Source organism: Kogia breviceps, chromosome 9 (genome assembly GCF_026419965.1).
Source record: "Kogia breviceps isolate mKogBre1 chromosome 9, mKogBre1 haplotype 1, whole genome shotgun sequence".
NCBI classification, from domain to species: domain Eukaryota; kingdom Metazoa; phylum Chordata; class Mammalia; order Artiodactyla; family Physeteridae; genus Kogia; species Kogia breviceps.
In genome coordinates this window covers 5541908-5564716 of record NC_081318.1, presented here as the reverse complement: position 1 = coordinate 5564716, position 22809 = coordinate 5541908, and the positions used below count along the sequence as shown (strand labels likewise).

Genomic DNA, 22809 nt, shown 5'->3' with positions numbered 1-22809 from the left:
CACAAATCCTGGTTTCCATTGCAGTAAACAGTATCATCATACTACCAGGTCATGGAAACATAGCAAGCAAGCAAATAAAAATGAGAAATTCAAATAGCATAGTCACTTAATTGCTTTTTACAAAATCCAAATGGCTATGTTTAACAGATTTATAGTGTGAATGAAATGGAAATGTTTGGATATTGTACAAAACTTGATCAAACACTTAAGCACAAAGAGATTCTGTGTACATTCCCCCAAACTAGATTTTGCACACCACATTCTTAAACATCAATACAAAAAAAAAAAAAAGAGAGAGAGCAGTAACATAATATGTAGGTTAATAAAAATGAAAATATGTAAGACCTTAAAAATGATTGCTTTAGAGACCAAAATGAGAATATTTAAAATAAATATATTGAGTTATGTTTAAATGTAAAAATGTGGAGATGAAAGAAAAGCAGAAAATAAGATGAAATAAGAGGAGAAAAAGACTGAAAATATTGAGCGAGATTGATATGGCATTTGTTGTTTTTTTAAAAATAGGGTAACAGGGCTTCCCTGGTGGCGCAGTGGTTGAGAGTCCGCCTGCCAATGCAGGGGATACGGGTTCGTGCCCTGGTCTGGGAAGATCCCACATGCCGCGGAGTGGCTGGGCCCGTGAGCCATGGCCCCTGAGCCTGCGCGTCCGGAGCCTGTGCTCCGCAACGGGAGAGGCCACAACAGTGAGAGGCCCGCGTACCGCAAAAAAAAAAAAAAAAAAAAAAAAGGTAACAAACCTTGCAAACCACAATCCCTAGAGAAATTGTGCAAACAGATTGCTACAGGGAAGCAGAAAGGAAGCTTCCACTCAGGGAAAGATGAAGAATATATCTCCCAACTTTTAACTTCAGTGAGTAATTCAGTTTTGAACATTCCACAAATATTTTTTTGGAAGGAAGTATGGGAAAGATCCTTTATCAGGCAGGTTGAACCTCATGCCCTTCAGTTATTTCAGATCCTAAGGAGAAGTTGATTTAATCTGGGAAGACAGGGTTTTAGATAAAATACCGATGATTATATGTAGGTTCTCTCTATAAACAATAAATAGAACAATCCTTTCTATAACTCCCGAGGCCAACAGAAGTCAAACAACTGCTCCACTTCCTGACAATAAACTTAAATAAATATTTTGACATCCCCACAAAATATTCTTATGAGTGTGAGAAGCAGCCAGGAGGGACCCCAGTACCCCTTTGCTCTCATTAAAGCATGTAAGTTTCCCCCAGAAAATGCCTTATGATGAGTGAAAAATAATCAAGTTTCATTGAAATGTAGGGACTAGGTAGCTTGTTCCCACGTGCTTTGTAATTTAAATTAGTACTCAGAAAAACTCAATATTACTTTACATGTAGTATAATTTTAAATTATTTTTCAATGTATAATACTATATTTGTGGTCTTCCTGAGTCATTCAAATTGTCAAAGTTGAAAATATTTAAATCTTTACATGCCAAGTGTATGTACGCTATATATGATAAAGAGGACACCGCAAGTTAGTATGGGAGAAAGGCGTTTTGGGGGGTTTTGTTGTGGTTATTTTTTAACGGCCCTCAAACAATTAGTTATTTGAGAAAAATATTCATCTTCATTTTATACCAGACACCAAATAAATTCTAGCCGGCTTAAAAATTTTATTTTTAAAAGTTAAACCATTAAGTTGTTATAAGAGAAATTTTTAAACAGAAAAAGAAAACAGATTAATACTTACCCGTTCTACAAAGAAGAAATTTCTTTTTTTTTTTTTTTTGCGGTACGCGGGCCTCTCACTGTTGTGGCCTCTCCCGCTGCGGAGCACAGGCTCCGGACGCGCAGGCTCAGCGGCCACGGCTCACGGGCCCAGCCGCTCCGCGGCATGTGGGATCTTCCCGGACCGGGGCACGAACCCGTGTCCCCTGCATCGGCAGGCGGACTCTCAACCACTGCGCCACCAGGGAAGCCCAAAGAAGAAATTTCAAAGCTTAAAACCAATGGACTTAAAAATTCTCATCACAAGAAAAAAAATTTTTTTGGTAACTATATATAGTGACAGATTTTAACTAGACTTACTATGGTGATCATTTTGAAATATATATACAAGTATCAAATCATTACCTTGCACAACTGAAATTAATATAATATGTCAATTATACCTTTAAAAAAAAAGGAAAAATCAGCTTACTACAAAAAATGAAAAACTGTAAAAAATGATAAAATTAAATAACAATAGGATGGGGAAATAGTATAACTAAGATAGATAAAAAGTTAATATTCTTACTATGTAAAATGTACATACCCAACCATTAAAAAAAAAACACCAAAAAACCATGACTCCTATATCTAAACGGTCAAAAGATATAAACATTTCATTTACAAATGGCTAATCACCTGAAAAGAAGTTCAACCTCACCAGTAAATTTTTTAAAATTAACCAGATATTATTTGTTTATTGAGGTGAGATATGTACTTAACATAAGATTGAAATGAACGATTCAGGGATGTTTAGCACAGTCACAATGTTGTACAACCACCACCCCATGCAGTTCTGTAATATTTTCATCACCCCAGAAGAAAACCCCACACCCATTAAGCAGTTTCTTCCCATTTCCCCATCTCCCAGCCTCTGGCAACCAAAAATCTGCATCCTGTCTCTGGGTTTACTTTTCGGGATATTTCATATTAATGGAATCATACCTTTTATGTCTGTCTCTTTCACTAGCGTAATGTTTTTGAGATTCATCTACATGTGTCAGCACTTCATTTTTTTATGTCTGGATAATATTCCATTGTATGCATATATACAGTTTGTTTCTCCATTCATCTGTTGGTAGACATTTGGGCTGTTTCCTTCTTTGGGCTATTGTAAGGAGTACTGATGTGGACATGCGTATACATGTATACATTTGAATTCTTTTTATTTATTTTATTTTATTTATTTAGTTTTTGGCTGCGTTGGGTCTTTGTTGCTGCACATGGGCTTTCTCTAGTTGCGGCAAGGGGGGGCTAATTTTTTTTAACGTTTTTATTGGAGTATAATTGCTTTACAATGGTGTGTTAGTTTCTGCTTTATAAGAAAGTGAATCAGTTATACATATACATATGTTCCCATATCTCTTCCCTCTTGTGTCTCCCTCCCTCCCACCCTCCCTATCCCACCCTTCTTGCTGGTCACAAAGCACAGAGCTGATCTCCCTGTGCTATGCGACTGCTTCCCATTAGCTATCTATTTTACATTTGGTAGTGTTTATATGTCCATATATACACTACCACTCTCTCACTTTGTCCCAGCTCACCCTTCCCCTTCCCCATGTCCTCAGGTCCATTCTCTAGTAGGTCTGCGTCATTTTTCCCATCTTGCCCCTAGGTTCTTCATGACCTTTTTTTTTTTTAGATTCCATATATATGTGTTAGCATACGGTGTTTGTTTTTCTCTTTCTGACTTACTTCATTCTGTATGACAGACTCTAGGTCCATCTACCTCATTACAAATAACTCAGTTTCATTTCTTTTTATGGCTCAGTAATAGTCCATTGTATATATGTGCCACATCTTCTTTATCCATTCATCTGTTGATGGACACTTAGGTTGCTTCCATGTCCTGGCTATCATAAATAGAGCTGCAATGAACATTTTGGTACATGACTCTTTTTGAATTATGGTTTTCTCAGTGTATATGCCCAGTAGTGAGATTACTGGGTCATATGGTAGTTCTATTTTTAGTTTTTTAAGGAACCTCCATACTGTTCTCCATAGTGGCTGTATCAATCTACATTCCCACCAACAGTGCAAGAGGGTTCCCTTTTCTCCACACCCTCTCCAGCATTTACTGTTTGTAGATTTTTTGATGGGCCATTCTGACAGGTGTGAGATGATACCGCATTGTAGTTTTGATTTGCATTTCTCTAATGATTAATGATGTTGAGCATTCTTTCATATGTTTGTTGGGAATCTGTATATCTTCTTTGCAGAAATGTCTGTTTAGGTCTTCTGCCCATTTTGGGGTTGCGTTGTTTTTTTTTTGTTTTGTTTTGATATTGAGCTGCATGAGCTGCCTGTAAATTTTGGAGATTAATCCTTTGTCAGTTGCTTCATTTGCAAATATTTTCTCCCATTCTGAGGGTTGTCTTTTTGTCTTGTTTATGGTTTCCATTGCTGTGCAAAATCTTTTAAGTTTCATTAGGTCCCATTTGTTTATTTTTGGTTTTATTTCCATTTCTCTAGGAGGTGGGTCAAAAAGGATCTTGCTGTGATGTATGTCATAGAGTGTTCTGCCTGTGTTTTCCTCTAAGAGTTTGATAGTGTCTGGCCTTACATTTAGGTCTTTATTCCATTTTGAGTTTATTTTTGTGTATGGTGTTAGGAAGTGTTCTAATTTCATTCTTTTACCTGTAGCTATCCAGTTTTCCCAGCACCACTTACTGAAGAGGCTGTCTTTTCTCCACTGTATATTCTTGCCTCCTTTATCAAAGATAAGGGTACCATAGGTGAGTGGGGTTATCTCTGGACTTTCTGTCCAGGTCCATTGATCTATATTTCTGTTTTTGTGCCAGTACCATACTGTTTTGCTTACTGTCTATTTGTAGTATAGTCTGAAATCTGGGAGCCTGATTCCTCCAGCTCCGTTTTTCTTTCTCAAGATTGCTTTGGCGGGCTTCCCTGGTGGCGCAGTGGTTGAGGATCCGCCTGCCGATGCAGGAGACACGGGTTCGTGCCCTGGTCCGGGAGGATCCCACATGCCGCGGAGCGACTAAGCCCGTGAGCCATGGCCGCTGGGCCTGCGCGTCCGGAGCCTGTGCTCCGCAACGGGAGAGGCCACAACAGTGAGGCCCGCATACCACAAAAAAAAAAAAAAAAAAAAGATTGCTTTGGCTATTCGGGGTCTTTTGTGTTTCCATACAGATTGTGAAATTTTTCGTTCTAGTTCTGTGAAAAATGCCACTGATAGTTTGATAGGGATTGCATTGAATCTGCAGATAGCTTTGGGTAGTACAGTCATTTTCACAATGTTGATTCTTCCAATCCAAGAACATGGTATATCTCTCCATCTGTTTGTATCATCTTTAATTTCTTTCATAGTGTCTTACAGTTTTCTGCATACAGGTCTTTTGTCTCCCTAGGTAGGTTTATACCTATGTATTTTATTCTTTTTGTTGCAATGGTAAATGGGAATGTTTTCTTAATTTCACTTTGGGATTTTTCATCATTAGTGTATAGGAATGCAAGAGATTTCTGTGCATTAATTTTGTATCCTGCTACTTTATCAAATTCATTGATTAGCTCTAGTAGTTTTCTGGTAGCATCTTTAGGATTCTCTATGTATAGTGTCATGTCATCTGCAAACAGTGACAGTTTTACTTCTTCTTTTCCAATTTGGATTCCTTTTATTTCTTTTTCTTCTCTGATGGCTGTGGCTAAAACTTCCAAAACTATCTTGAATAATAGTGGTGAGAGTGGGCAACCCTGTCTTGTTCCTGATCTCAGTGGAAATGGTTTCAGTTTTTCACCATTGAGAATAATGTTGGCTGTGGGTTTGTCATATATGGCCTTTATTATGTTGAGGTAAGTTCCCTCTATGCCTACTTTCTGGAGGGTTTTTATCATAAATGGGTGTTGAACTTTGTCAAAGGCTTTCTTTGCATCTCTTGAGATGATCATATGGTTTTTCTCCTTCAGTTTGTTAATATGGTGTATCACATTGATTGATTTGCATATATTGAAGAATCCTTACATTACTGGGATAAACCCCGCTTAACCATGGTGTATAATCCTTTTAACGTGCTATTGGATTCTGTTTGCTAGTATTTTGTTGAGGATTTTTGCATCTATGTTCATCAGTGATACTGGTCTGTAGTTTTCTTTTTTTGTGACATCTTTGTCTGGTTTTGGTATCAGGGTGATGGTGGCCTTGTAGAATGAGTTTGGGAGTGTTCCTCCTTCTACTATATTTTGGAAGAGTTTGAGAAGGATAGGTGTTAGCTCTTCTCTAAATGTTTGATAGAATTCGCCTGTGAAGCTATCTGGTCCTGGGCTTTGGTTTGTTGGAAGATTTTTTTTTTTTTTTTGGGGGGGGGTATGCGGGCCTCTCACTGTTGTGGCCTCTCCCTTTGTGGAGCACAGGCTCCAGATGCGCAGGCTCAGCGGCCATGGCTCACGGGCCCAGCCGCTCAACAGCATATGGGATCTTCCCCGACCAGGGCACGAACCCATATCCCCTGCATCGGCAGGCGGACTCTCAACCATTGCGCCACCAGGGAAGCCCTGTTGGAAGATTTTTAATCAGTTTCAATTTCAGTGCTTGTGATGGTCTGTTCATATTTTCTATTTCTTCCTGGTTCCATCTCAGAAGGTTGTGCATTTCTAAGAATTTGTCCATTTCTTCCAGGTTGTCCATTTTATTGGCATAGAGTTGCTTGTAGTGGTCTCAGGATGCTTTCTATTTCTGTGGTGTCTGTTGTAACTTCTCCTTTTTCATTTCTAATTTTATCGATTTGAGTCCTCTCCCTCTTTTTCGTCATGATTCTGGCTAATGGTTTATCAATTTTGTTTTTCTTCTCAAAGAACCAGCTTTTAGTTTTATTAATCTTTGCTATTGTATTCTTTGTTTCTATTTCATTTATTTCTGATCTAATCTTTATGATTTCTTTCCTCTGCTATCTTTGGGTTTTGTTTGTTCTTCTTTCTCTAGTTCCTTTAGGTGTAAGGTTAGATTGTTTATTTGAGATTTTTCTTGTTTCTTGAGGTAGGCTTGTATTGCTGTAAATTTCCCTCTTAGAACTGCTTTTGCTGCATCCCATAGGTTTTAGATCATCATGTTTTCATTGTCATTTGTTTCTAGGTATTTTTTAAATTTCCTCTTTGATTTCTTCAGTGATCTCTTGGTTATTAAGTAGTGTATTGTTTAGTCTCCATGTGTTTGTATTTTTCACAGATTTTTTTCCTGTCATTGATATCTAGTCTCATAGCATTGTGGTCAGAAAAGATACTTGATACGATTTCAGTTTTCTTAAATTTACCAAGGCTTGACTTGTGACCCAAGATATGATCTATTCTGGAGAATGTTCCATGAGCACTTGAGAAGAAAGTGTAATCTGCTGTTTTGGGATGGAATGTCCTATAACTATCAATTAAGTCCATCTTGTTTAATGTATCATTTAAAGTTTGTGTTTCCTTATTTATTTTCATTTTGGATGATCTGTCCATTGGTGAAAGTGGGGTGTTATAAAGTCCCCCACTATGATTGTGTTACTGTCGATTTCCCCTTTTATGGCTGTTAGCATTTGCTTTATGTATTGAGGTGCTCCTATTTTGGGTTCGTAAATATTTACAATTGTTATGTCTTCTTCTTGGATTGTTCCCTTGATCATTCTGTAGTGTCCTTCTTTGTCTCTTGTAATAGTCTTTATTTTAAAGTCTATTTTATCTGATATGAGAATTGCTACTCCAGCTTTCTTTTGATTTCCATTTGCATGGAATATCTTTTTCCATCCCCTCACTTTCAGTCTATATGTGTCCCTAGGTCTGAAATGGGTCTCTTGTAGACAGCATATATACGGGTCTTGTTTTTGTATCCATTCAGCCAGTCTATGTCTTTTGGTTGGGGTATTTAATCCATTTACATTTAAGGTAATTATTGATATGTATGTTCCTATTACCATTTTCTTAATTTTTTTCGGTTTGTTATTGTAGGTCTTTTCCTTCTCTTGTGTTTCCTGCCTAGAGAAGTTCCTTCAGCACTTGTTGTAAAGCTGGTTTGGTGGTGCTCAATTCTGTTAGCTTTTGATTGTCTGTAAAGCTTTTAAGTTCTTCGTCAAATCTGAATGAGATTCTTGCTGGGTGGAGCAATCTTGGTTGTAGATTTTTCTCTTTCATCACTTTAAATATGTCCTGCCACTCCCTTCTGGCTTGCAGAGTTTCTGCTGAAAGATCAGCTGTTAACCTTATGGGGATTCCATTGTGTTATTTGTTGTTTTTCCCTTGCTGCTTTTAATATTTTTTCTTTGTATTTAATTTTTGATAGTTTCATTTATATGTGTCTTGGCATGTTTCTCCTTGGTTTTATCCTGTATAGGACTCTCTGTGCTTCCTGGACTTGATTAACTATTTCCTTACTCATATGAGGGAAGTTTTCAACTCTAATCTCTTCAAATATTTTCTCAGTCCCTCTCTTTTTCTCCTCTTCTTCTGGGACCCCTATAATTCGAATGTTGGTGCATTTAATATTGTCCCAGAGGTCCCTGAGACTGTCCTCAATTCTTTTCATTCTTTTTTCTTTATTCTGCTCTGCAGTAGTTATTTCCACTATTTTATCTTCCAGGTCACTTATCCATTCTTCTACCTCAGTTATTCTGCTATTGATCCCTTCTAGAGAATTTTAAATTTCAATTATTGTGTTGTTCATGATTGTTTGTTTGCTCTTTAGTTCTTCTAGGTCCTTGTTAAACGTTTCTTGTATTTTCTCCGTTCTATTTCCAAGATTTTGGATCATCTTTACTATCATTATTCTGAATTGTTTTTCTGGTAGACCTCCTATTTCCTCTTCATTTGTTAGGTCTGGTGGGTTTTTATCTTGCTCCTTCATCTGCTGTGTGTTTTTCTGTCTTTTCATTTTGCTTATCTTACTGTGTTTGGGGTCTCCATTTTGCAAAGATAGATATCTGTCCCCAGTGGCTAAAGTTGGTTCAGCAGGTTGTGTAGGCTTCCTGGTGGAGGGGACTGGTGCCTGTGTTCTGGTGGATGAGGCTGGATCTTGTCTTTCTGGTGGGCAGGTCCACATCTGGTGGTGTGTTTTGGGGTGTCTGTGACCTTATTATGATTTTAGGCAGCCTCTCTGCTAATGGGTGGCATTGTGTTCCTGTCTTGTTAGTTGTTTGGCATAGGGTGTCCAGCACTATAGCTTGCTGGTCGTTGAGTGGAGCTTGGTCTTGGCATTGAGATGGAGATCTCTGGGAGATTTTTGCCGTTTGATATTACGTGGAGCTGGGAGGTCTCTGGTGGACCAGTGTCCTGAACTTGGCTCTCCCACCTCAGAGGCACAGCTCTGATGCCTGACTGGAGCACCAAGAGCCTTTCATCCACACGGCTCAGAATAAAAGGGAGAACAAAAGAAAGAAAGAAAGAAAGAAAAAGATAAAATAAAATTTAAAAGTTATTAAAATAAAAAACAAAATAATTATTTAAAATTTTTTTCAAGTAATTAGAAAGAAAGAAAGAACAACCAAACCAAAAAACAAATCCACCAATGATAACAAGCGCCGAAAACTATACTAAAAAAACCCACAAAAAAACGGACAGACAGAACCCTAGGACAAATGGTAAAAGCAAAGCTATACGGACAAAATCACACACAGAAGCATAAGCATACACACTGACAAAAAGAGAAAAAGGGAAAAATATATATATATCATTGCTCCCAAAGTCCACGTCCTCAATTTGGGATGATCCGTTGTCTATTCAGGCATTCCGCAGATGCAGGTACATCATGTTGATTGTGGAGCTTTAATCCGCTGCTCCTGAGGCTGCACGGAGAGATTTCCCTTTCTCTTCTTTGTTTGCACAGCTCCCGGGGTTCAGCTTTGGATGTGGCCCCACCTCTGCGTGTGGGTCCCCTGAGGGCGTCTGCCCTTCGCTCAGACAGGACGGGGTTAAAGGAGCCGCTGATTCGGGGGCTCTGGCACAGGCCGCGGGGAGGGAGGGGCACGGAGGCGGGGCGAGCGTGCGACGTCAGAGGCCGGCGTGACGTTGCCCCAGCCCGAGGCGCGCTGCGCGTTCTCCCGGGGAAGTTGTCCCTGGATCCCGGGACCCTGGCGGAGGCGGGCTGCGCAGGCTCCCGGGAGGGGCGGTGTGGAGAGTGAGTGACCTGTGCTCGCACACAGGCTTCTTGGTGGCGGCAGCAGCGGCCTTAGCGTCTCATGCCCGTCTCTGGGGTCCGCGCTGATAGCCGCGGCTCGCGCCCGTCTCCGGAGCTCCTTTAAGCAGCGCTCTTCATCCCCTCTCCTCGCACACCAGGAAACAATGGTCTCTTGCCTCTTCGGCAGCTCCAGGCTTCCTCCCGGAGTCCCTCCCGGCCAGCCGTGTCGCACTAACCCTTCAGGCTGTGTTCGCGCCGCCAACCCCAGACCTCTCCCTGCGATCCGACCTAAGCCCGAGCCTCAGCTCCCAGGCCCCACCCGCCCCATAGGCTGAGCAGATGAGCCTCTCGGGCTGGTGAGTACCGGTCGGCACCGATCCTCTGCAGGAATCTCTCCTCTTTGCCTCCTGCACCCCTGTGGCTGCGCTCTCCTGCGAGGCTCCGAAGCCTCCGCAGGGGCTGCTCTTCATTGTGGTGCGTGGGCTTCTCATTGTGGTGGCTTCTTTTGTTGTGGAGCACAGGCTCTAGGCACACGGGCTCCGGGCTGAGTAGTTGTGGCGCACGGGTTTAGTTGCTCCGCGGCATGTGTGATCTTCCTGGACCAGGGCTCAAACCCACGTCCCCTGAATTGGCAGGCGGACTCTTAACCACTGCGCCACCAGGGAAGTCCCTGAATTCTTTTTAATATGTGCCTATGAGTGGAATTTCTGTGTCACATGGTAATTCTTAACTTTTTGAGGAGCTGCGAAACTGTTTTCCGCAGCAGCTGGACCATTTACATTCCCACCAGCAACGTATGAGAGTTCCAGTTTTTCCACATCCTCACCAACACTCGCTATTTTCTGTCTTTTTGTCTTGTTTTAATTCTAGCCATCCTGGTAGATATGAAGTGGTACTTCACTGTGTTTTCAATTTGCATTTCCTTAATGACCAATGATGTCGAGCATCTTTTCTTGTGCTTCTTGGCCATTTATATATCTTCTTTGGAGAAACAGATGGTATTTTTCACCTATCAAATTAGCCGACATGATTTTAAAATGTTTGTCTTATGTAATATTATAGAAGCTATTTTAAGTGAAAAATGCAAAGTGTTAATTGAACAGTGTGTGTGCTGCCAACAGTAAAAAAAAAAAAGCCTATATATGTTTAAAAATGGGGCTCTTTTTAGCTCAGTTTTGATTGAGGCATGAAGATAACAGATGTTCTATTCCAAAGTGAGTTGTCCGACACAGTACCATAAAGAAATTTCAAAATAGCTATCTGAGAAGCAAACTCAGCTACCCTGAATCAGATCGTTAGAGATGATTTTTAGAGAAAGCTGCTTGCTAAATCCTGGTTAGAGGAACTTGATGTGAATTTCCTGTGTTGGGGGCTCAGCACATCCTCAGACATCAATACCACAAAACCAGAAACCTATTGGGGGTGAAGAGAAATGAACTGATGTTGGCTTCTCACCTGAGAATCAAAAGGGCAGAAGAAGGGCTGTGGCTAGCTACGGAACCAGGGACATTTGCTTCAGTGTTAGTATCTGTTCTGATGGCAGAGTTTGCTCAGGCAATGGACGTTTGGGTAAGAGAGCAAAAAAGATAATCTTAGATCATGTCCAATGGGGCTACCTAGAAGGATGGACAGATCTCAGCAGGGGAGAAGCTAGAGGTAGAACACAGGACCCTAAGTTGCTGAGGTGGGAGTCTAGACCACCTGGATAGAATGCATTTGCCCGGTTTATGGGAACTGCAGATAAGAGACTACCAAGAATGGGAACGGGGGCGGTCCTCAAAATCACCATGCAGCCACACCGTAGTAGAAGGAGTCAGCTCAGAGCACCGTGCTCTCTCACCAAGAAAGAACTTCCCTGCCCCATTCACTTGTCTCTTACCCTCCTTTGGCACAGAGGGTAAGCTGGGGAAGGAGACCAGTAAGGAAGAGCTAAGAAGATTTAATGCAAAGGCAAGTGACCCTCCCACAGGGCCTCCTGGTTGGGGGGTGGGTTCTGCAGGCAGGCAGGGAAGCTTCGATTGTAGCAGGGGCCTGAAAATTCTAATTGCTGAATTGAGACTGTTTTCAACTGCAGCTGTCTAATAAGACTTCCAATTAACCTAAGAGAGCAGAGAAGTCTAGGGGCCTGCCCTGTTTTGTAACCAATGTCAGGGAATGGACCAGTCCTCCCCATAGATTTATTTATTTATTTACTTACTTATCTATTCATGGCTGAGTTGGGTCTTCGTTGCTGTGCGTGGGCTCTTCTCTAGCTGCGGTGAGTGGGGGCCACTCTTCGTTGTGGTGCGCAGGCTTCTCATTGCAGTGGCTTTTCTTGTTGTGGAGCGCAGGCTCTAGGCACGCGGGCTTCGGTAGTTGTGGCTCGTGGGCTCTAGAGCGCAGGCTCAGTAGTTGTGGCACACTGGCTTAGGTGCTCCACGGCATGTGGGATCTTCCCGGGCTGGGGCTCGAATCTGTGTCCCCTGCATTGGCAGGTGGATTCTCAACCACTGCACCACCAGGGAAGTTCCTCCCTATAGATTTAAAGGAGCAAAATTAAGTTGCTTTTCCTGAGTCCTGCTTATTCAAGGTTTGACATGTGGACAGGATCTTGGATAGATGGATAAGAATAAGAATCCTGTGATCTGAGCTGAGGGATAAAGGTTATGTCATTATTACTGGTTTAAAATTCTGGGGACTTCCCTGGTGGCACAGTGGTCAAGAATCTGCCTGCCGATTCAGGGGACACGGGTTCATGCCCCCGTCCGGGAAGATCCCACATGCCGCGGAGCAACTAAGCCCATGCACCACACTACTGAGCCTGTGCTCCAGAGCCCACAAGCCACAACTACTGAGCCCACGTGCCACAACTACTGAGCCCATGTGCCACAACCACTGAAACCCATGCACGTAGAGCCCGTGCTCCACAGCAAGAGAAGCCACTGCAATGAGAAGCCCGCGCACCGCAACGAAGAGTAGCCCCCACTCCCTGCAACTAGAGAAAGCCCACACGCAGCAGTGAAGATCCAACACAGCCAAAAATAAAATAAATACAAAAATTTTAAAAAATTTTAAATTCTGTTGTGAATTGTTCATAAGAATACTCATTGTATTCTATAGTAAGATTTGGAAGATGTACTCTTTCTTTCCAATATGACTCTTTGTTTCCTAATGATTCTGACAGTTTTATTGAAATATAATTCACATACCACACAATTCACCTACTGAAAGTGTACAATGCAATGTTTTTTAATATATTCACAGGGTTATGTAACCATCACCACAACCGAGTTTTAGAACATTTTTTCCTAGTACAAAGTGTCAATGAAAAATTAATCAGTCGATCTAAGAAAGAATTGGAAATTTTTATTCAAGCCAAATTTGGCGATTATAACCCAGGAAGAGCATTTCAGAAATCTCTGAGAACTGTTCTGCCCTTTAGAAGTCAAGGCACAGTTATATAAGTTTTTTTTGAGACAGAGTGCTGTATATCAAATAACATGTTATTTACAGTTTACATAACCAGATCTAAGTGGCATCTGGTGGGTCATGTGACCCCTTACAAGATCAAGGAGGAATATTATCTTTCAAGTAGTCGTCTTGTTGATGCTGGGAGAATGTTGCTTTTTATGGTTGAACAGGTATTTCTGCTGGTGGGAGAGGTTTGATCGATGCCTAATGCAGATACACAATGCACAGTGTGGGGAGAGAGGAGGCCAAAGGGCAGAGAAGAATTTTCATGTTTAAATTTGTCTCGTCTTGCCATAAAGTATGAATTTTACTTCACAAAAGAAACCCCATACCTGTTAGGAGTCACTCACCATTCCCTGTCATCTTATTCCCCCCACCCCAAATAACCCACACCAAACCCTAAATAACCACTAATCTATTTTCTTTATATATAGATTTACCTATTCTGGAAATTTCATTGAATGGAGTTACGCAATACGTTGTCTCTTGTGACTGGCTCCTTTCACTCAACAGTGTTTTCAAGGTTCATTCATGTTGTACTATGTGTCAGTACTTCATTCCGTTTTATTGCCAAATAATATTCCATTGTATGGATATACCGCATTTTGTTTAGCCATTCGTCCACTGGTGAATCTTTGAGTTGTTAGCACTTTTTTACTATTAGGAGTAATGCTGCTGTGAACGTTAATGTACAAGATTTTGCGTGAACCTAAGTTTCATTTCTCTTGTGTATATGTATACCCGGGAGTAGAATTGTTGGGGTGTATGGTAAGTCTGTGTTTAACTTTTGAGGCATTGCCAAATAATTTTTGAAAGTGGCTGCAACATCTTATGCTCCCATCAGCAGTGCACAGGGTTCCAATTTCTCCACAATCTCACCAACACTTGCCATTGTCTGTCTTACTGATTATAGCCACCCTAGTGGATATGAAGTGATAGCTCATTGTGATTTTGATTAGCATTTCCCTAATGACAGAAGAGGTTGAGCACCTTTTCCCACGCTTATTGGCTATTTGTGTATCTTCTTTAGAGAAACGTCTATTCAAAGCCTTTACCCATTTTTTAATTCAGTTGTCTTTTTATTATTGAGTTTTAAGAGTTCTTTGTATATTCTGGATACAAGTCCCTTATCTAATATATGATTTGTAAATAATTTCTCCCATTTTGTGGATTTTTTAAAATTTTCTTCATGGTATCTATTTAACCACAAAAGTTTTTAGTTTTGATGAAGTCCAATTTACCTGGTTTTTTTTTTCTTCTGTTGCTTGTATTTTTGGTGTCATACCTAAGAAACCATTACCTAACTCAAGGGTCGTAAAATGTATGCCTGTTTTCTTCTAAGAGTTTTATAGTTTTAGCTCTTACCTTTTTGGGTCTGTTATCCATTTGACTTAATATTTGTGTTTGGTATGAGTTAGGGGGTCCAACTTCATTCTTTTCATGCAGATATCCAGTTGTCTCAGGGTATTTATTGAAAAAAATTATTCTTTCCCAATTGAGTTGTCTTGGTACCCTTTTCAGAAATCAATTGACAATAGATGCTTCGTTTATTTCTGCAGCCTTAATTCTATACCTTTGGTCTATAAGTATCTTATGCCAATATTATATTGTTTTGATTATTGTAGCCTTTTGGTAAATTTTGACAGCAGGAAATCCTTCAACTTTGTTCTTCTTTATCAAGATTGTTTTAGCTAATTTGGATCCCTTGCCTTTCCATGTGAATTTTAGGATCAATTTCTGTAAAAAGAGCCAGTGGGATTTTGATAAGGATTGAATTGCATCTGTAGATTGATTTGGGAGATTATAAACATTTTAATAATACTAAGTCTTCTGATCTACACATAGGATGTTTTCATACTTTCCTATGATTTTATGTTGGCTACAAGAAAAAGTCTAACCTCTGCACCTGAGTTTTGAGGTCCCTTCCAATTTGAGACCACCTAATATATTTTAACACACATATTGTTTATTTTGGCCATGCCAGGTTTTCCCATGTTCTCAAAGCAGAATAGACCCTCATTAAAGCTTGAATTCAAGAGGAAAAATAATTATGCATCTTTGCGTCCTAAGCACCAAACTAAATACCAAGGAAGGTTTCCTTGCAGTAAACATTTGCTACACTGAGTTGATCAATCAAAGCTGAGATTAAATGATATTTTAAAATTGAAGGTCAGCTCAGTTCCATCTGCTTCTTTAGAAGCTTACCCAGGGCTTCCCTCGTGGCGCAGTGGTTGAGAATCCGCCTGCCAATGCAGGGGACACGAGTTCGTGCCCCGGTCCGGGAGGATCCCACATGCCGCGGAGCGGCTGGGCCCGTGAGCCGTGGCCGCTGAGCCTGCACGTCCGGAGCCTGTGCTCCGCAAGGGGAGAGGCCACAACAGTGAGAGGCCCGCCTAGCACACAAAAAAAAAAGAATAGAAGCTTCCCCACACTACTCTGTAACCCACAGTTCACCAGCTTCTTCTGAATATCTGTGGCACATGATGTCCTGCATTTCTGATACAATATAAAATATGTGTTTCTTGTCTCCTGCCAGTGAAGCTGAAAGCACCTTAATAGCCAGACACATAGTAAATGCTGGACAAATGCTTGTTGCCTTGATTTGGGTTGTCAGGTGTTTCCTACACACGCGCTAACACTCGCCTGCTCTTGCCTCCCCAGGGGATGTTCTGGTGTTCCTGGACAGCCACTGCGAAGTGAATAAAGTATGGCTGGAGCCCTTGCTGAATGCCATTGTCAAGGACCCCCGAATGGTGGTGTGTCCACTGATAGATGTCATTGATTATGTGACCCTGGAATACCAGCCCTCTCCTATTGTCAGGGGAGCCTTCAACTGGTATCTGCAATTTAAATGGGATCATGTTTTCTCTTACGAGATGGATGGACCAGAAGGACCCACTAGACCTATCCGGTGAGATTTCTTCTGGTAATGGAAAAATAGCATATAGGTATTGGGAGCGGGGGGAAGCTTTCAGAGATTATGACTTTGATTTCATGAGCTTAATGAAGAGAAATATTGTATTATTTATCTTGTTTCTAAAAGTCTGTAATAATAGAATGTGGTAGGTTTTGTTTCTTGACCTTTCGCTCACTGGAAATGAGCATCTCACCCCAGTTCGGAATACCACCATGGTTAGTATCCCTATGATTTCAGAGGTCCAACTTTAAAACGTGGACTTGGTTCTCAGGAACAAGTTGCATGTTTATCAATGATCAAAATACTAGCACTGTGGATAGCCCAGAAAAAGTCGATGTCTTTGCCAAATTCATGTATAAAATATTTATCCAAGTGCTTCCATCTGTAATTTTATAGGTTGAGATGAATGTGATTTTCCTGGAATATCAGTCTTGGAAAATATATTTCTAAATGTGAGAATAATTTGAATGTTATGACTTCTAACTGCACTTATGAGGTTATTTCTCAAGAGACTTCCTCCAGATCACTCCCCACATTTACTGATAACTTTGACACCAGGCTCACTTCTCTTTTAATGTTAACCTCTTTGTTTTACAAACCACATGAGTCAATTTTCTAACACCATAGCCTAGCAAGTTCTTGATCTTTGCCTCTATTTTAATTTCGCTAGAGCTGTGTGATCTTGAACGAGTTACTTAACCTCTCTGCACCTTATTTCTATATCTGTAAGTCTGGAGAATAACAGTACTTCACAGGGCTGTTGTGAGAATTAAATGACATATATCAAAGCTTAGAACGTTATCTGTCCATAATAAGTGCTGTATAAATGTTAGATATTTAATATTATTCCTACAGCCATACCCTGGATCTTCACCTTCTAAATCACCAGATATCCCTCTCCTTGGCCACAACCTAGGACCCTCCTGGCCTTTTCCTGCTCTGCTCCCCCCGCGCCCACCCTTGTACATCATCAAGATGTCCAGTTCTTTGATTTCTCTTTTTACCCCTCACTGTTTTCTTTCTGCTTCTGTGGTCTAGACTTTCTGATCTATAAATTCTCTTCTCTTCTGCCACATCCCACTGCACTTCTGCCACAATAGCCCTGCAAAGCTCCAACTCTGGTTCAATTCCACCATCTATTTCCTTTGTCCCTTTAAGAGATGTGAATTGATGCTTCTGCACATTGATGGTCTCCAGCCTCATGCTGCCTTGCAATCCTTTTATCCACTCATTCCCAGAAGTGGGTATTACCATTCCACTTTATTACTTCCCTTAATCCCAATAGCTGCCCCTGCCCTGAACCCCTACTCTTAGTAAGCAAACTGACCTCTTAAATCAAGGATGAAATAAAGACTAAGCATTGGGAGGAATGACTGGGAAATTATATAGTATCAATACTTTATGCCAGAACTGTAATGGACTGTTAGGCAGCCATTAAGCATGACCACATATGAACACTGTATAGCTGTCTGCCAGCTCTCCCATTGCCTTCTCTAATCCAGTGATTAACCAGCTTCAGGAGACCCATCCTTTGTGATGATCCTCATATCACATCTGTCCGTCTCTCTGACAGTCCTCGTGGCCCAAGCCATCACTGCTCCAGGCTTAGACTCTACACCCTAAGGGACAGTCTGGCCTACAGCTCCTCCTCTTCATTCCAATCTCTCTGTTGCTACATTAATTTTCTTAAAACCCCACTTTGCACATGTCACCCATCTTGCTTATTGTCTTTCCACTGCCTTTAGGATAACATGCAGATTCCTTCGTATAACTTCCACTTTGTATGACTCTGATATTTCCTCTGCCCCAGCCATCACTTGTTAGCTGTTTAGGGCTGCCATGTACAGCTGCACAGGCTGTGCACTGCACATTTCCAGAAGGCACTGTTCACGAAGACTATAGGTAATTAGCATCCCTGGAGTTGTGCATTAAGGCAGCCGTTCGGGGACTTCCCTGGTGGTCCAGTGGTTAAGATGCCGCGCTTCCACTGCAGGGCTCACAGGTTTGCAGGGGGCACAGGTTTGATTCCTGGTCGGGGAACTAAGATCCCAGATGCCACAAGGCGTGGCCAAAAATAATAATAATTTTTAAAAGGCAGCCCTTAGCTGGGCCAGTTACCTATCTCAGCTTCAGTATCTTCATCTGTGAAATGATGATGATAATAATAATACCTACCTCTCTGGATTACTGAGGACCTTAAATGAGCCAGTACTTGTAAAGCACATAACTAAAGGCCTGACACAGAGGAAGTGATCAGTATAAATGGTAGCTATTGTTAATGATACAGACTTCAGGATGAAAAAGAACAAAGTTATACTTCATTTAAATAAAACTTAATACGTAAAAATCATGATTTACTAAAAAATTAAAAAATAAAGCATCGATCTTTTGAGTTCATCTCAAAGTAATCTAAAATGAAGTTACTTTTAGTAAGAAGTAGCTGGAATATTCCATTTACCAAAACATTGACTTATAATTTTTGTAATATTTCTGTATCTCACATTTTAAGTATTCTTTAGGCTGTAAAAATTCAATATGAAAATTGGATTTCTAATAGTTAATTGCTGAAAAGTACCATTTTGGAACTCTAATACACTGTTAGTATATATACATTTGTAAATGCTTTTTGAAAATTTGGCAATGTCAATTAAAAATTTTATAAACATTCTTATTCTTTAATGCAATAATTCTACTTCTTACAATTTATCTTTAAGGAATTGAGAGATAGGTACAGAAATATATATGTATCGATATTTATTTTAGTAAGAAAATCAAAACAACATAAATGTTCAATATTGAAATGGTTAAAAAAGTACATTCATATTTTGTAGAATATTATAGAGTTAAAATTTTTGAAGCCTAGTTAACTAAAAAGGAAAATTCTCACAATATGTTAAATTTTTAAAAATCAGGCCATAAAAAACTTACTTCAGTATAATGTGGAATCTAAAATATGATACAAATGAACTTATTTACGAAACAGAAACAGACTCACAGACTCACAGATATAGCAAACAAATTTATGGTTACCAAAGGGGGAAGGTGGGGAGAGGAATAAATTAGGAGTTTGGGATACACACCACTGTATAGAAAATAGATAACCAAGAAGGACCTACTGTAGAGCACAGGGAACTATATTCATTATCTTGTAATAACGTATAATGGGAAAGAATCTGAAAAAGAATACATCTATATCTAGATGAATCACTTTGCTGTACAACAGAAACTAACACAACATTGTAAATCAACTATACTTCAATTAAAAAAATCATTATAATACCAATTGTGTGATTATATATGTATATATTACATATGGAATATATATTATACATATGATATGTTATAATACAATTATAATGTATAATAATATATGTAAGAAAAAATAGGTTGTTTTAAAGAGTTCAAGGAAAAAATTAATTTCAGATATTAGCCATGAATTAGCATTCATACCTGAAGATACATTTTTTCCCCTACTTACGATAGTTCTAATGACAAAAACAAAAGGTAGGTGAAACTTAGAACAAGCAAGGAAAATCGTGGCCTTAAGCTTCCACCAACGGCACTCGTGGCCCCCAGGGAGGGGGACATGCAGGGACCAGCTGCGTCCAGTTACCAGGTAGGATGACTCCTAGCAGACTACAGGCATATGTTGTTCCCTCTCGCAATTAAAAACATAAAATTTTATTTTATCAGCCATTTCCCCTTTCCTTTTCTCTCCTTTGTATTAAACCACCTAGAAAGAGTCGTCAGTATCACTCTCCCCACTTCTGATAAACTGTTCACTCGACTCTAAGCTCACTGCAGTCAGGCTTTGCCCTCCCCACTAGCTTCCCACCGTCGTGTCCTAGTCTCACGTGGCCTGTCAGCCGTGTCCGTGCTGCTGGCCTCTCCCTCCTCTTTGACGGGCACTATTCCCGTGGCCTCCAGACCACCCGCGCCCCCAGCTCTCGCTCCTACTCCGCCGCTGGTTTATTCCATGCCCTTTGCTGATTCCTCCTCTTCTCCCCTACCTGTCACTGCTGGAGCGCCCAGGGCTCTGTCCTCTTCAGCTCCCCTCGCTCACGGAGTGCTTCTCGTCTACCTGGTACTGGTGACTCTGAGGCTCTGACCTCTCTCAGAACACCAGACTCACCTACCCAGCTGCCTACTGGCATCTCCACCTGCATGCTGAACAGACACCTCAGATATGTCCAAAGCTGACTCTTCCCACCAAAAACTTCGTTCCTCCGTAGCATTCCGCATCTCGGTGCACGGTAACTCTAGGGGCTTCCCTGGCGGTCCAGCGGTTAGGACTCCGTGCTTCCACCGCAGGGGGCACGGGTTCCATCCCTGGTCGGGGAACTAAGATCCCACATGCTGCAACGTGGTCAAAACAAACAAACAAATCAGTGCGTGGTAACGCTATCTTCCAGGTTATCCGGGCCAAACTTCCTCCAACCCCGCACATCCCACCCATAGCAAATCTGCTGGCTCCATCTCCAAAACCTATATAGAATTCAGCCACATCTCATCTCCTTCATTGCTATACCCTCATCCAAGACGCCATCATCTTCCTCTGGGACCATCACAACAACCTCTAACTAGTCTCCCTACTTCCACCTTTGCTTGTTGATTAACTAATTTATCCCTATCCCTTTGCTTGTTGATTAACTAATTTATCCCTAATTTATCCCTAAATTAGTGGCTTTACATAGACTTTTTGGAACAATGAATGAATGGATCTGTAATTATTTTCAAACTACATAGTTTGGCATTATTGGGCTCTGCCGTTGGTACACCAAAAAAGATGCTATGTAACGTTATGGTTTTCCCAGAAGTAAATATGACAATTCACTTGATGCCTTTAGAAAGGGAGATCTCTAAATTCCTGCTACCCAGTTCAATCATCATCCCTGTGGGAAGCTCACATACTAAAGAAAATTTTCCCTGTCACCAAGACAACGTTTTAGAATAGAATGCTTACAAAATTTGACGAGAGCTAAGTTAAAGCTATTGTTGCCTATTTTGTGGTAGGTGTGGTTTTACCTTAGTAATTTTACATACTTCAATGTATATTAAGATAATTTTGGTGTGTGTTAGTATGGGTGTTTTCTAGTTTTTAACTGTTATCACTAATATTTAATATAGTTTTGGCCAATATCCATAATGACTGAATTTAGGAAAATTTAATATTTGTGTGTCCTTTTTAGGTCACCTGCAATGGCTGGAGGAATTTTTGCTATAAATAGGCATTATTTTAATGAAATTGGACAGTACGACAAGGGCATGAATCTCTGGGGAGGAGAAAATTTGGAACTTTCACTGAGGGTAATTCAGACTTTTTGTTTTAAATAGTTACCTTTGTACATAGAAAGTAAAATCTAACTTCAAGTCATGTAATTTGCTGTGGCAACTACGCCCTGTTTCCCTACACAAGCATCTGCTGGCATTCATGTGTCACGTGAAGTAAATGATTTATGGGATTCCTTACAGAAATGGAAAACCTTTAACAAAATATCAGATTTTCTTACCTATGCTTTTTCTAATATATGGTATGTCAGATTAATGTGATATTTTTATCTATTTGTGGAATCTCTTTTTTATTATTCTGATTGTCTTGGTATTAGTAGTGTGTTGAAAAAACACAGGATTAGGAGGTAGGGGACTTGGGTGTCACTGAATATATAGGGTATGTTAGGTCTCAGTTTCTCCATCTGTAAAGTGAGAGGATTTGGTAGAAGATGTCTAATAAGTTTTCTCCTAACTCCTAAATCCTGAGATACCTGCTACAACAGGGATGAAACATGAAAACATTATGGTAAGTAAAAGAAGCCAGACATAAAAGGCCATATATTTATGAGTCCATTTGTATGAAATGTCCAGACGAAGCAAATCCATAGATACAGAAAATAAATTAGTGGTTGCCAGGGGCTGGGGGAGGAGAGTGACTGCTAACAGGTACCAGTTTTCTTTGTGGGGTGGTAAAATATTCCAGAACTAGATGGTGGTGATGATTGTACAACCTTGTGAAAATACTGAAAATCACTGAGTTGTAGCCTTTGAAGCGTGGATTTCTGGTGTTGTATAAATTATGTCTCAATAAAAATAATAGATTTAATTTTTTAAAAAATCCTATGATATTAGAACACTAGACATTAGGGTGAGTCTCAGCCCTACCACTCACTTGCTATATGATCCTTGGCAGGTCATTCATTTTTCAAGTTCTCGGTTTCCTCATCTGTTAAACAGGAATAAGTAAAAATGCCGTTCTCAAAATTTTATAAAGATTTATTGTGGGAATTCCCTGGTGATCCAGTGGTTAGAACTCCCTGCTTTCATGGCCGAGGGCCCGGGTTCAGTCCCTGGTAGGGGAACTAAGATCCCGCAAGCCACATGGCATGGCCGAAAAAAAAAAAAAATTTAATGAAGTAATAGGGGTGGAGAATAAGGTACAAAGTAGATATTCCTGGAGAGTCTGAAGAAAATACTAGGCTATTCAAACATTTATCATATGTTAATTATAGGTAATTTTTTGTATTTGACTGAATTCTAGTAGATTTTAATAATGATCATTTTGAACTGTGCATAAAAATCTGGGCTGTGAGCTCGCCATCATTGCC

General features: G+C 40.4%; 1 protein-coding gene across 11 annotated transcripts in view; it reads left to right on the top strand.

The window, feature by feature from the left end:
• The window catches only part of GALNTL5 (polypeptide N-acetylgalactosaminyltransferase like 5), a 141108-nt gene that overhangs the window by 95176 nt on the left and 23123 nt on the right, over positions 1-22809 (top strand). For 10 of the 11 annotated variants that reach the window (XM_067041813.1, XM_067041817.1, XM_067041815.1 and 7 more), the window contains 2 exons: positions 15955-16204; positions 21400-21517. In XM_067041813.1, coding sequence (XP_066897914.1) covers positions 15955-16204; positions 21400-21517 — 368 coding nt within the window. The remainder of the gene's footprint in view (positions 1-15954; positions 16205-21399; positions 21518-22809) is intronic. The other variant, XR_010842034.1, reaches the window with a different exon arrangement.